The sequence below is a fragment of the Danio rerio genome, chromosome 9, assembly GCF_049306965.1.
Source record: "Danio rerio strain Tuebingen ecotype United States chromosome 9, GRCz12tu, whole genome shotgun sequence".
Taxonomy (NCBI): domain Eukaryota; kingdom Metazoa; phylum Chordata; class Actinopteri; order Cypriniformes; family Danionidae; genus Danio; species Danio rerio.
This window is the reverse complement of record NC_133184.1, coordinates 540,971-554,138: the sequence shown is the minus strand read 5'-3', so window position 1 is coordinate 554,138 and position 13,168 is coordinate 540,971. Positions and strand designations below refer to the sequence as shown.

At 39.3% G+C, this 13,168-nt stretch overlaps 1 protein-coding gene across 12 annotated transcripts in view; it reads left to right on the top strand.

The window, feature by feature from the left end:
* dip2a (disco-interacting protein 2 homolog A) overlaps positions 1–13,160 on the top strand; it is a 133,189-nt gene extending 120,029 nt beyond the window's left edge. For 11 of the 12 annotated variants that reach the window (XM_068223523.2, XM_009304402.5, XM_068223522.2 and 8 more), the window contains 8 exons: positions 387–555; positions 668–838; positions 5,019–5,080; positions 5,599–5,656; positions 6,813–6,887; positions 7,610–7,784; positions 9,701–9,824; positions 10,405–13,160. In XM_068223523.2, the coding sequence (XP_068079624.2) occupies positions 387–555; positions 668–838; positions 5,019–5,080; positions 5,599–5,656; positions 6,813–6,887; positions 7,610–7,784; positions 9,701–9,824; positions 10,405–10,657 (1,087 nt within the window). In that variant the 3' untranslated portion in view covers positions 10,658–13,160. Of the gene's footprint in view, positions 1–386; positions 556–667; positions 3,313–3,354; positions 4,991–5,018; positions 5,081–5,598; positions 5,657–6,812; positions 6,888–7,609; positions 7,785–9,700; positions 9,825–10,404 lie in introns of those variants that run through there. The other variant, XR_012385072.1, reaches the window with a different exon arrangement.
* Positions 13,161–13,168: the final 8 nt, after the last annotated feature.

The window sequence follows — 13,168 nt, the reverse complement described above, 5'->3', positions numbered from 1 at the left end:
ACTGTAGAATCACCACAACAGATCAATTACTGTAGTTGTTGTGTTACCATAGCAACTGTAGAATCACCACAGCAGATTAACTCAAGAGCTTTACTGTAGTGTGATTCAGAAACACTACAGTATTCTCTATACATTAATGTGGGATTTGACATTATAAACCTGATATAAAATTGGAGTTAGTTTTATCAGTTGTAAACTAAATATCATGTACCACAACAGGCGCAGGATAGGTGTCACTTAGGCTTTGGGCAGTATAACATTTACTTGTTGAGAACAAACTGTTGAGGAAAAAAGTTTACAACCACTTGAGTGTGATTAAATGAAATGAGTGTGTATGTGTGTGTGTGTGTGTGTGTGTGTGTGTGTGTGTGTGCGCACGCATGCAGTGTGTACTCAGGTCATCAGTCTATCCTGGTTCCTCCGCTGGAGCTGGAGACGAATGCGTCTCTGTGGTTGTCGGCCGTCAGCCAGTATAAAGTGCGCGTGACCTTCTGCTCATACTCAGTGATGGAGATGTGCACTAAAGGCCTGGGCTCTCAGACGGAAGCTCTGCGGGTCAGTGCAACACTCACACACACGTACTCTAATCTCACTCTGCCTTTTCACTGTATATGTTTATGCAAATGTGTGTGTGTGTGTGTGTGTTTGTGTGTGTATGTGTGTGCAGCTACGTAACGTGAACCTGTCGTGTGTGAGGACCTGTATGGTGGTGGCGGAGGAGCGTCCTCGTATCACACTCACTCAGAGTTTCTCCAAGATCTTCAAGGATCTGGGTTTGTCCACTCGCGCCGTCAGCACCACCTTCGGCTGCAGGGTCAACGTGGCCGTCTGTCTACAGGTGAGGCCAACCCAGACAGGTGTAGTCAGAATTATCAGCCAATTTATTTTTCCCCCCTAAATTCTGTTTAACAGAGAGCAGATTTCTTCAACACATTTATAATCATAACAGTGTTAATCACTCATCTCTAATCGCTGATTTATTACCTCTTCACCATGATGACAGTAAATAACATTAGACATAGATAATATTAGACTTTATTTTCCTCCCTGTAAATAAAGAAAGGGAAATAAATACAATAGAATGAAAATATGAAACAAACTGTGCTTTAAGCATCTTTACTGTCAGAAATAAACTTCAGCTACAAAAGTCCTCCAGTCGAGAACAGTGAGGGATTTTCTCCTTTTGTTGTTTGATTAATAATAAAAAGCAGCAGAAATATTGCGCACTGTGTCTTTAAGAATAGTGCCGCTCTGATATGGTTTCTCTTTCACATGTCTTTTAATTCTCAACTTGTTAATTACTTGTTAATTACACAAATGAGGGTTAATATGAATAATCTCTGAACACAGCGCTCTGACACAAATCTGCATGTGTTTGAGCATTAAAGCGCTCACATTAAGATGCCGTTAGATGTGTGTGTGCTCTGCTCGTCTCCGAGGCCAAGTGCGCGCACACACAGATGCATGCCATGCGGTCTCGGTCGCACTATTAAAAATATGAATGATTGGAACGTACATTGATGAATGATGCACATCCTGTGCTGCAGACGTTACATTACAGCACATGCTTTCAGTCATTTTCATGTGAGACTGAGCTTTGTAGAGCAACAAATGTCTACACCTGTCACTTTTATAACAGAATTTTATTTTATTTTTTCCCTGAGGGGTGATTTTGAATTGACGAATGGGGCCGGATCAAATGATCTTGCTGGCCGCATACGGCCTGGAGGCCGGACGTTCCCCACCCATGGGCTGGATATTCTTCAAGACACTTCTGTACAGTTAAAAGTGACATGTAAAGGCTTCACTAGGGTAATTAGGGTAACTAGGCAGGTTAGGGTAATTAGGCAATTTATTGCATAACGATAGTTTGTTGCAACCCAAGCTCATTCTGGAAAAGTAGCCCCGCGGACGTTTCTGGAGGCGGCGATTTATGTTGCCGGAGGTACGTACGGCTGCATTTAGTTTTTATCAAGCAAACGATGCGGGGCAGTGTGGCGCCGCTCTGCTCCTCCTCTTCGCGCGTTTGCTGGCTCTCTTCCGAGTGGAGGGCTTTCTTGATGCAACCAGTTTGTCCGCTTAGCTCGCAGCGTTACGTTGGCGGAGCGGAGGCCCGGAGGAGGCGACCGCGGGGACAACCCGGTATCGAGTCCGGAAATCAGGTAAGATGAAAAACTGAATCCAAAAAAATAAGGGTGAGAACGCGGTGGGATCCGAAAACGCGGTCGCAATCGAAGACGAGGGCTTTTGCTTTTTTTTTTCTGGACAGGTTTTGCAAACCGTCGCTTGGGTTTAGGGAAGGAGGAGGAGGAGGAAGGGGAGGGTGGCTGGGTCGGCCGATTGGCCGGCTGCCCGGTCAATCGTTCGGGCGTTTAGCTAGCCGGTCGGACGGTCGCTCCACAGCGGCCACCGGCGGCTTTTCGCGCGAGAACAGCGCAGGCGCAAACGGCGCGCGCTCCCGAGAGGGTTCTCGCACAGCGGCCTCTCACGGATCCGCGAAAACAAAAACTGCTCGAATACGTACCTCCCGGGATTTATTTTGCGGTCCGCAGAAACGTCCGCGGGGCTACGTTTCCACAATGAGCCCGGGTTGGTTTGTTCTGTAGACTATCAGAAATAAATATAGCTTAAAGGGGCTAATAATATTGACCTTAAAATGGCATTAAAATAATTAAAACTGCTTTTAATCTAGCTGAAATAAAGCAAATAAAACTTTCTCCAGAAGAACAAATATTATCAGACATACAGTGAACATTTCCTCAATCTGTCATCATCTGGGATATATAAAAATAAATAAAATCAAAGGGGGTGAATAATTCTGACTTCAACTGTAGCACTTATACTATTAAACTTTTTTATAAAAGTCACTTTTTTAAGCTTTTCAAGTTGTTAAATCCTAAAATACTCAGAGCTGCTGATTTCCTGTGACTCTCTACAGTGGATTGTCACAATATAATAGGTGTGGAAATGATTTGTAGTACCGCTGTTGTTGTGAACGGGTCTTCATCTGTGTTGTACAGTTGTGAAATGTTATGTGTTTGACTGTCCTGAATGCCTGTCTGTAACTGTGTTGTGTATTAAATGTTGGCCTGTGTTTGTCTGCTTGTCTATCCCTCTCGTCAGCCCAACCGGCTGGGCAAGCTGGCGGAGCAGGTACTGTGTGTGCGTGCGTGCGTGTGTGTGTGTGTGTGTGCGTGCGTGCGTGCGTGCGTGTGTGTGTGTGTGTGCGTGCGTGCATGATATAAAGGGGTTGTTTACTCCTGCTGACTTCATGCGTTTTTTTCTGATTGGACAGTGTTCTTCAGGGTGTCCGTGGGCTCTTAATAAGCATTAAAAGTTGATCAATCAATGTAGAGAAAAAAAATATTACAAAGTCTTACCTGCTGTTTTGCAGGTATTAAATGTGATATCATTTTTGATTCTGCAATATATGGTTGTTTGCTAAAGTTTGCCTGAATTACATCTGTGAATATCAGGATGCTGTGTAGTTAATATTACTAGATTTGACATCATGCTGCTTTGTTTACTGCAGTAATCTCAGCATCATTATTTCTGCAGTTCTAAAGGCGCCAAACTGCTGAATCAGCCAGGTTTAATACATTTGTATTCAGTATATGAATAATATTTTAGTTTTGGAGTAGTTTACATTTAGTAAATATTCATTCATTTTCTTTTCAGCGTAGTTCCTTTATTAATCTGGGGTCACCACGGCGGAATGAACCGCCAACTTATCTAGCACATGTTTTACACAGTGTCTAACCATCTGTGGGAAACATCCATACATACTCATTCACACACATACACTACAGTCCGGGTTTAAACCCCTTAAAGATGTGTTTATTGCATAATAGGTGCTCTTTACATCAGTACGTTATTTGCTAGGTGAGACTGATGCACTGAGAATGTGACTTTTAATTTGGCACAATGTTTGTTTGCTTTGAAATCAGCGTTTGCTTTTCACATGTGTCTTGGCTCTGCTCTTACTGCACATCTGCTGCTTCTGTGTGTGCATATGGGAAGATCTGCTGATGTGTTTGCAGGACTCACCTTCAGGATTCAGGCTATTGCTGCTTTTCATTTCACCCAGTAACTTCTCGCACACACACTGCAAAGAAAAAAAGCTGCTCTTACTTAGAGTTTGTGTCTTGTTTCTGGTCCAAATATCTGAAGATTCTTTAATCAGTTTTTTAGACAAGCACATTATTGTGTTGTTTTCAGAAATAATGAGTCAAAATGAAGAATAAAGTTAAATTGCCAATTGGGCAGGCCAAAATAATCTAATGTCAGAAGGAAAAACATGATTATTTAGCCCATTGGCTGATTATTTTGCTTTTTGCAGCGGGGATGTGCCTTCTGGCATGAGAGAAAGACTTAAGGTAATTATGGCACAAGCGTGGTGTTGAGGACGTCCATACTTTATTGTCTTTTTTTGTAATTTGTACAAGAGCAATTAAAGAAAATGAGTACAATAATTAAATAAAAGAGAAAACTATAATAATAATGATGAGTCTATCTTCAAAATTAGTTGTAAATAATAACAAATGATAAAATAAAAACAGGTTTATGGCTTTAATAAACTGACTTTTCACTTTAATATTTCTTGTCTCTTTCAAAGTGTGAAGGTAGTGAGCTATTTCTGCTTTAAAATTAATAATTTCTAATAATTTTTTTACTGTTCGATACATATAAATGAAAAATATTTCATAGATAATAAGTCAATTGACAATATACTGAATATTCAAAGCATTCAAGTCCTCATAAACACTACAATATCCTCATGTTTCAGCTCTGTCCAGCTTTAGAGTTTTCCTCTGCGCTTTGGTTCCCCGAGCGTTAATTCTGGATCATATTTAACTAAAGGGATCCCACCACAGGTGTAAACACACTCATTTACTAATGCGATGTCCATAAAAATAAAGGCTTTTATTTTTGCATTTAATTTCTGAAGCATCTTTTTCCATGGATCTCCCCATTCTCCTGCACATGTGTGATGCATCTGCTGCTGTTGTGTGTTTCAGGGCACGGCGGGTCCGGATCCCACCACTGTATATCTGGACATGCGGGCGCTGCGGCACGACAGGTGCTGTAACACACACACATACACACACTCCTCATACACACTTCAGAAAGCAGATTAAAGGGACAGTTCACACAAAAACATTCTGTCATCTTTCACTCACCCTTCACTTGTTTCAAACCTTGTTGAGCAGATGTTTTGAAGAATGCTGAAACCTGCATTAATTTCAACAGTGTTTGTGTTTAACTCTATGGAAGTCAATGGTTATCGGTTTCCAGCATACTTCAAAGAATCTTCTTTTGTGTTTAACAGAGAAAAGAATCTGATAAAGGTTTGAAATTACATTAGGGTGAGTAAATAGTGAGTGAATTCTTGTTTTCGGGTGAAATCTTCCTTTTTGAGTGTGCCAAATCTGAACTGAGGGAAACTCTGTGCCAAGAGTTGTTTGAAATATTAAAACGCGCCCCAGATGTAGACTGAACATCAGTCCATTTATGATCTCATTTTAATAAGTTTGATCAATTTCAGTCTTTTGATTAGGAAAATGTAACTCTGCGTGTCTTCATCTTCATATTGTTTAGGGTTCGATTAGTGGAGAGAGGATCACCACACAGTCTGCCGCTGATGGAGTCTGGGAAGGTGAGAAATATACTGTGTGTGTGTATGTGTGTGTGTGTGTGTGTGTGTGTGTGTGTGTGTGTGTGTGTGTGTGTGTGTGTGTGTGTGCGCGCAGATATAAATATATTAAAAAGTCCTACATGACGGTAATAGTCTGATTGCGGTGTTTACTTCAATAATGCCACTAATATCTGCAGACTCCACATGTCTGAACTCCATCTCTGTTTAGTTCAGTGATGACTTTAGTCAGATTAAGATGTTTAAAAATGGCTGTTTGGAGATTTTGTAGGCCGACAGTTCAACATTGATGTGTAACTGAATAAACAGTGAGTAAACACAAGCACATCTTATTGAACATCATTTATTTTCGTCACCAATTATCACAGTAGAACAATTCCTCAAGCAGTTTGTGATGCATTTTGGAAACAGGCGATGAGCCCCTGGTCTAATGCGCCACCTGGCTTTTACTTTTAGTCATTATTAGGGTAGCACACATATTCTGAACGCCTTCAGCAGAATTTAAATAAGCCATTTTAATCTAGATTCATTCCAACAGTACAGTGAGATTAATCTAGATTTTAAAAAAAAATATCTATGCCCACCTATAATATATATATATATATATATATATATATATATATATATATATATATATATATATAACTGAGTTAATGGTTTATTAATGGTAAGAATTGTACCTTAAAATAAAATGTGACCCATATATATCGTATTTATATATATACAACGGGTCACATTTTATTTTAAGGTAAAATTCTCACTATTAATAAACCATTAACTCCGTTTTTTTTTAAGTAATTTTTTTTCTTATCACAAGAATTAAAGCATTTGAAAACATATTTTCATGTAGACAGCTTTACATTTTAATAATGTCTGGACTTTGCTAGAACTTCTGTTAAGCTGTTTTGACACAATTTACATTGTAAAAGCGCTACATAAATAAGCATGAATCGAATTGAAAATAAGTTTTCAAAGTAAAAGCAGTGGTATATTAGAGTCTTACAGGTTACTGTCTGTATTATCAAGTTACTTTTTTAAGCATGAGAAACCTCTAAAAGCATTGTATAAACTTTGCATTGTCAGTACAGTATAAATATGAGAAAATATTGTATATTTAGTATTGCATTTACATTTAATGTGTTATGTTTTCAACACACAGATTCTGCCGGGGGTGAAGGTTATCATCGCCAACACAGAGACGAAAGGACCTCTGGGAGATTCTCATCTGGGAGAGGTGAGTTTCAGACACTGCAGCCAGTCTTAAAGACACAGTGTGTCATTTTCTCCACTAGAGGGCGAGCATTCACAACAAACACAGGCATATGATGACTCTGAGTGTGGAATGATGGGAGTTGTAGTTTTCATCCTCCTCCTCCTCCTGCAGAAGTTATGTTGATGATGAGTGAAGTCTTCAACACTTATTAGCATAGTGGCATGAAGCAGAGAAAGACTGAAAGAAGAGAAGCAAGAACATGAAAGCAGCAGAGCTTTTATTATGCCGCAGTCTATCAGTTCTGTAGAGTCATTACAGTAGCATGTGTGCAGATTTACAGGCATACTTTCACTCTACATTTTAAAAAAGAGACTTTCCTGAACATGTGCGGTGCTGTATTGTGTGTGTTGGTGTTGTATATTACACTACAGAACCCTTGTAGTAAACTGCAGCACATTCTCTGTTATTTTACACACTTATTTCTCCTGATATTTTCTCTTATACATGATATTATTAGTAAAATGCCCATTATAGTCACTTTGTTAAACTGTGGAGTTGAACTTTCACCATCAGAAGTGGACAGAGCAGAGATCAACATCCCATAATGCAGTTCACCATTGTAAATAAACACAAAACACACTCTAAACACAGCAACTGTTCATTATCGGATGTGTTCTACAGTGTTCATAAGTAAAGGAAAGCATATAGTGTATTATTGAGTTCATGTGTTTATTGTAACACAGGTCTGGGTGAGCAGCCCCCATAATGCCACTGGGTATTATACGGTGTACGGCGAGGAGGCGCTGCACGCAGATCATTTCAACACCAAACTGAGTTTCGGGGACACGCAGACGGTCTGGGCTCGCACGGGATATCTGGGCTTCTTACGGCGCACTGAACTCACAGATGCCAGCGGAGGTACTGTAATGAACTGTACTGAACTATACACATCAGATGAAGAACACATACTAGGCTGCTGTGCTGGCCGAGAGGCTGCAATTTAAGAGCACATACACAATTACAAAAACACCAGCAAATGAAGAAGAGATCCTCATTGGTGTGACAGCATATGTGGTGAAAATTTGCACAACGTAAACAATAATTCTGACACAGAGACACTGAGATCTCCATAGAAGCGCAGCACAGTTCACTCGTTCACTGTTTTAAGCTACGAATATTTGTACTCGTCATAAACAGAAATGCAAAGTCAAAGTGTACTGTAAATAGCAAAAGTGAAGGAATAGCTATTCCCTACCAATATTAAAAACCAGCAAACATATTTGGTTGGAATGCAGAAGTTTAAATTCCATTAGACAACATTTTTATAAGGAGAGTACTTTGATGGACATTTTTAAAAATGTGCCACCTGGAAGAGTTTTACTTTTTTTTTTTATCAAAAATAGAGCTGAAAAATCATATATGTCTTTAAATAATTTTTTTTGTGTGAATTCTATCTATTTCTATTTTATGCATTTTTCTAAGTAACGTTTTTAGTGTAATACGAATTTGTTTTTTATCATGTAATATTTTAATGTATATCCATTTGGCCACGAAATAGCCATAAGTTGCTGATGTGGCAATAAATATGTAATAAATAATAAATAAAGAACAAGAAACCAAAATATAAAAGCACACTTATAAGCTATGATGGCATCACTAATAGCTGAATCACTAGAGAATATCCACAAGATAAGAGTAAATGTAATAATAATACCTTTATTTCAAAACTGCATCATGTTGATGTTTACTTGTGTTGTCTTTGACTACAAATAAGAAATCATTAAGGGGAAAACATTTGCATCACATTACTGTATATAACCTTAAAAATGCAGTACATAGTCTGCTTTTGTTTTGTAGATGCATGTTTATTAAACTTATCTGCATTCAAGGGGAGATAAAACATGATCAAATGAAATACTTTGTTGTTTAAAATCAGAGGCTTGATTCTTTTTTTGTATGTAATATATGCGTATGTTTCTAAGCTGACAAAAAAATACTTTTCTTAATTAAATTCTTTGTGTCTTGTTTCTAGTCCAAATGTCTAAACATTCTGAAATCAAGAAGCATTTCATAGACATGCAGAACATATTGTCTTGTTTTCAGAAATAATGAGTCAAAATGAAGTGTTTCTTTTTAAAATAAGCAGAATATTCTGCCAGTAGCGGAAGAGAAATCATTTACTTTTTCATTTTGACATAAGATTATTTTTCTTCCCCCACTGGCAGATTATTTTAAGGAAAAACTCATTTAATTTGATTTTTTTTTCTTAAAACAAGACTGTATATCTGTGTTTAAAATGCTTCTTGTTTTAAGATTTTTTTTATATTTAGACTAGAAACAAGACAAAAACTCTTTAAGTAAAGCAATTTTTCAGTGCATTCAAGTTAAGATAAAAACATGAGAAAATATATATATATTTTTGTTAAAAACAGTGGTTTGGTTCTTTAATTGGATATATAACAGGGGTGTCCATACTCGGTACTGAAGGGCCGGTGTCCTGCAGATATTAGCTCCAACTTGCCTCAGCACACCTGCACGGAGGTTTCTAGAAAGCCTAGTAAGAGCTTGATTAGCCAGCCCAGGTGTGTCCAATTGGGATTGGAGCTAAAATCTGCAGGACACCGCCCCTCCAGCACCGAGTTTGGACACACCTGATGTATAATACACATATATATATATATAATATATATATATAGATATATAATCCTCAAAAATGCCAATAATGGCTGGCAACTTCTTCAATACAGACTGGCAGGAAATGAGTTAACTGTGTGCTCATGTCAGATGTACATCATGCTGTGTGTATTCACTCAGTGCTGTTTGTGTTGTTGTAGAGCGTCACGATGCGCTGTATGTGGTTGGAGCTCTGGACGAGACTCTGGAGCTGCGGGGAATGCGCTACCATCCCATAGACATCGAGACGTCTGTGATCCGCTCACACAAGAGCATCGCCGAGTGGTGAGACACGCTCTCCTGCGCTTTCTGATCATCTCTGTCGACTGCACAAACAATGCTTCACTTACTGTCTCCTTTCTAGGCCAAATATCTAAACTATTCTTTATTCAAGAAGCATTTTTTAGACACGTGGAAAATACAGTCTTGTTTTCAGCAATAATGAGTCAAAATTCATTTAATTATTTATTAAATATAATTATAAATGAATGAATGAATTACAGTTACGTGTCCCGTGAAAGAGTGAACTCTGTCCCGTGAAATCACACCCGTAATTGCGTAAGTCCAATAACTATACAATGTTGTTAAAATTAAACCACTGTTATACAATGACTTGCCTAATTACCCTAACTTTACTCTAATAAACCTAGTGAAGTCTTTACATGTCACTTTAAGCTGAACACTAGTGTCTTGAAGAATATCTAGTCTAATATTATTTACTGTCATCATGACAAAGAGAAAATACATCAGTTATTAAACCGAGTTAAACTTTCACTGAAGGGGCAGAATCATTTTGACTTCAACTGTATATATAAATACTTATAGTGTTTCCCCTGATGTCCGTCGTGTTGTGTGGTCTCCGCAGTGCCGTGTTCACCTGGACGAATCTGCTGGTGGTGGTGGTGGAGCTGGAGGGCTCGGAGCAGGAGGCTCTGGATCTCGTAGCACTGGTGACCAATGTGGTTCTGGAGGAGCACTACCTGATCGTGGGGGTGGTGGTGGTGGTGGACCCCGGGGTCATTCCCATCAACTCCAGAGGGGAGAAACAGCGCATGCACCTGCGGGACGGCTTCCTCGCGGACCAGCTCGACCCCATATATGTGGCCTACAACATGTGAGACTGCGGAACCTAAGGAATCTGCAGATGCACATTTACAGAGGAAGCGTTCGGGGTGGGGGAGAGTGTGGACGGTCGCTTTTCTTCCTCCAGAAACACGAAGAGTCCTTGATGGAGCTATGCAGTTTATTTTTTATATCAGACTGACAGAATGCCTTGGAAATAAAACTCTGATTCAGTGGTCAGGCCAAACGACTCAATTACATCTCCTGTTTATCTGAGGCTGGGACACTGAACCGATGCATTGAGAATCAGGAAATCATTCTGCATTGATTATGAGATTTTATGAATGCATGGAGATTCTGTTAAATCAATTTTAAGCTTCATTTTCACCAGCAGATGGTGCTGTATGCTTTACAAACAGCCTATCTCTGCTTGCTTCTAATTGCATACACATACCACGCAAACCTAAAATGATCAATATTAAGGGTTTCATTAACAATCGAGTTCATCGTGAGTTGTTTACATTAACCGTATGACAAAAGTTGAGGTGTAAGTACATTTGACCCGCTATTTTAAAGCATTTGAGTGTAGTTAAAATTAAACCTAGAGTGCTGTCTCCCCTTAAACACTAGCCTAGAGCGCTGTCTGCCATTAAACAGTAGCCTAAAACGCCATCTGTTGTTAAAAACTAGCCTAGAGCACCATCTGTTGTGAAAAACTAGCCTAGAGCGCCATCTGTTGCTGTTGCAGTTTATGAACTCACAGCGCTGGCTGCACCTCTGAATGAATCTAGTGGACTCAGACACGGCTCCAAATGAATCGACGCTGTTTATCAGCCTTCCTAAAGCACATAAACACAACTACTGTCTCAATAAAATCCACGTTAGCCATTTAGAAACGAAGCGACAGTCACCGGGCAGACAAAAGCATCGCCTATTGAATCCGCGTCTATTGCTCAGTGAATTTAACGCACGAATAAAGCAGATTTGACGAACGAATGAAGTGAGAAACTCAAAATGTCCATGCATCTATTTACTTACGAATAGCGCGATTGGTGTGAACACAGCATAAAAATTATTAATAAATCCATATAAAACAGTCCCTTAAAAGTGACGTCACGTCTTCAGTTTCACACTCAGGTGCGGTTTGCACTCAGAGTACAAGTGTACCATGCCAAAGCGCAACGGAACCGCGCTCTGGCACACTTCAAAAAACACGCCAAGGCATGGTTTGGATAACCTAGTGTGAGTACACTTTAAAAGTGCACTGGTAGGCAGCCCTAGTGGTCTGATACATGTGAGGGTCTGCCCCTGGATATTTTAGGTCTAGAGCGTCATCTGCAGTTAGAAACTAAGCTCAGAATCGATTCTAGAACTGAATCCTGATGCATTACGAAAATCAAAGAAATTAACCATGAATCACAATGCATTGATTGATTGCTCAGGCCTACCGTTTTCTCATGTGACATAACTATGAGTTCTGATCAAGAACATACCGTACTGTAAGACACATGTGTTGAATGTTCTCTGTGTGTGAGGAAGACCAGAGTTGTACCACTGTACAGTCAATTCAAGAACACATGTAAATGCATTTAAAGTCTTGCCATCACTGTCGCCAATGATGTAGCTGTAAAATATGCACAAACTAATTGGTTTTAACATCATCACACACATCTATGATAAATATTTTATCCGGAGACCAGACGGCAATAATGAAGTGAGTGTCTGCTTGCAGGAGAGCAGTGCTGAAGGTGTGTGTGTGTGTTCATCCATTCTCAACATGGACCTTAAACATGTTTATACACCTGATTCATTCATTGTGTAAGCTTCAAGACTGAGCAGGACAGGAATCAGGGTAAAAACAGTCAATAGATGAAGTGTCTTATTCAGGTAACCGAGTCCCAGTGTGAAAAAGCATTTCTGCATCGTCCTCTCAGCTTTTGTTTACGTACTGATATTAATGTTCATGACTAGATCCTCTTCTACTCCTGCAGATGAATGTATGAAGGTGACGTTTTCAGTCTCCTACATAATACTGTTTGAAAAGAAAGTAGCATTTTCCATGAGTCCATCAAAAGCAAACAGGTGTGACCGTTACTTCAGGAAATAAACAATGACCACTGCAGGTTAGGGCTTTTCATTTTCCTAGCGTCGGCCAGCACTGTATAGAGCATTTCTAACACGGCTTGCTTTCTTCTGTTGTGTTCATTGCGTATATATGACATGCTGTAATTATGTACAGAATTTGTGTAATAAGTTATTACTGGGACACCAGAAAACCACTGATGCTTTTGTCATGTTTTCTGCAGCGCTATTGAGGAAAGCAGAAGCTGCTCAAATCAAAGTCTCATTTCTTGATCAAGCAGTAAGATGAGTAACTCTTCATGTCATGTTTTATAAGCCGACAGACTCCAGAAGTGGTTTTGCTGCAAGGATTGTAAAGCACATACAGCATCTGTATCGCAGGATGATTGTGTGACTGTTCTGTCATTTAGTGAACATTTGGTTGAAACAGCTTTGGACTTCTGTTAATATTTCTTAATAAAAACACCATGCTTTTAATGGATTAA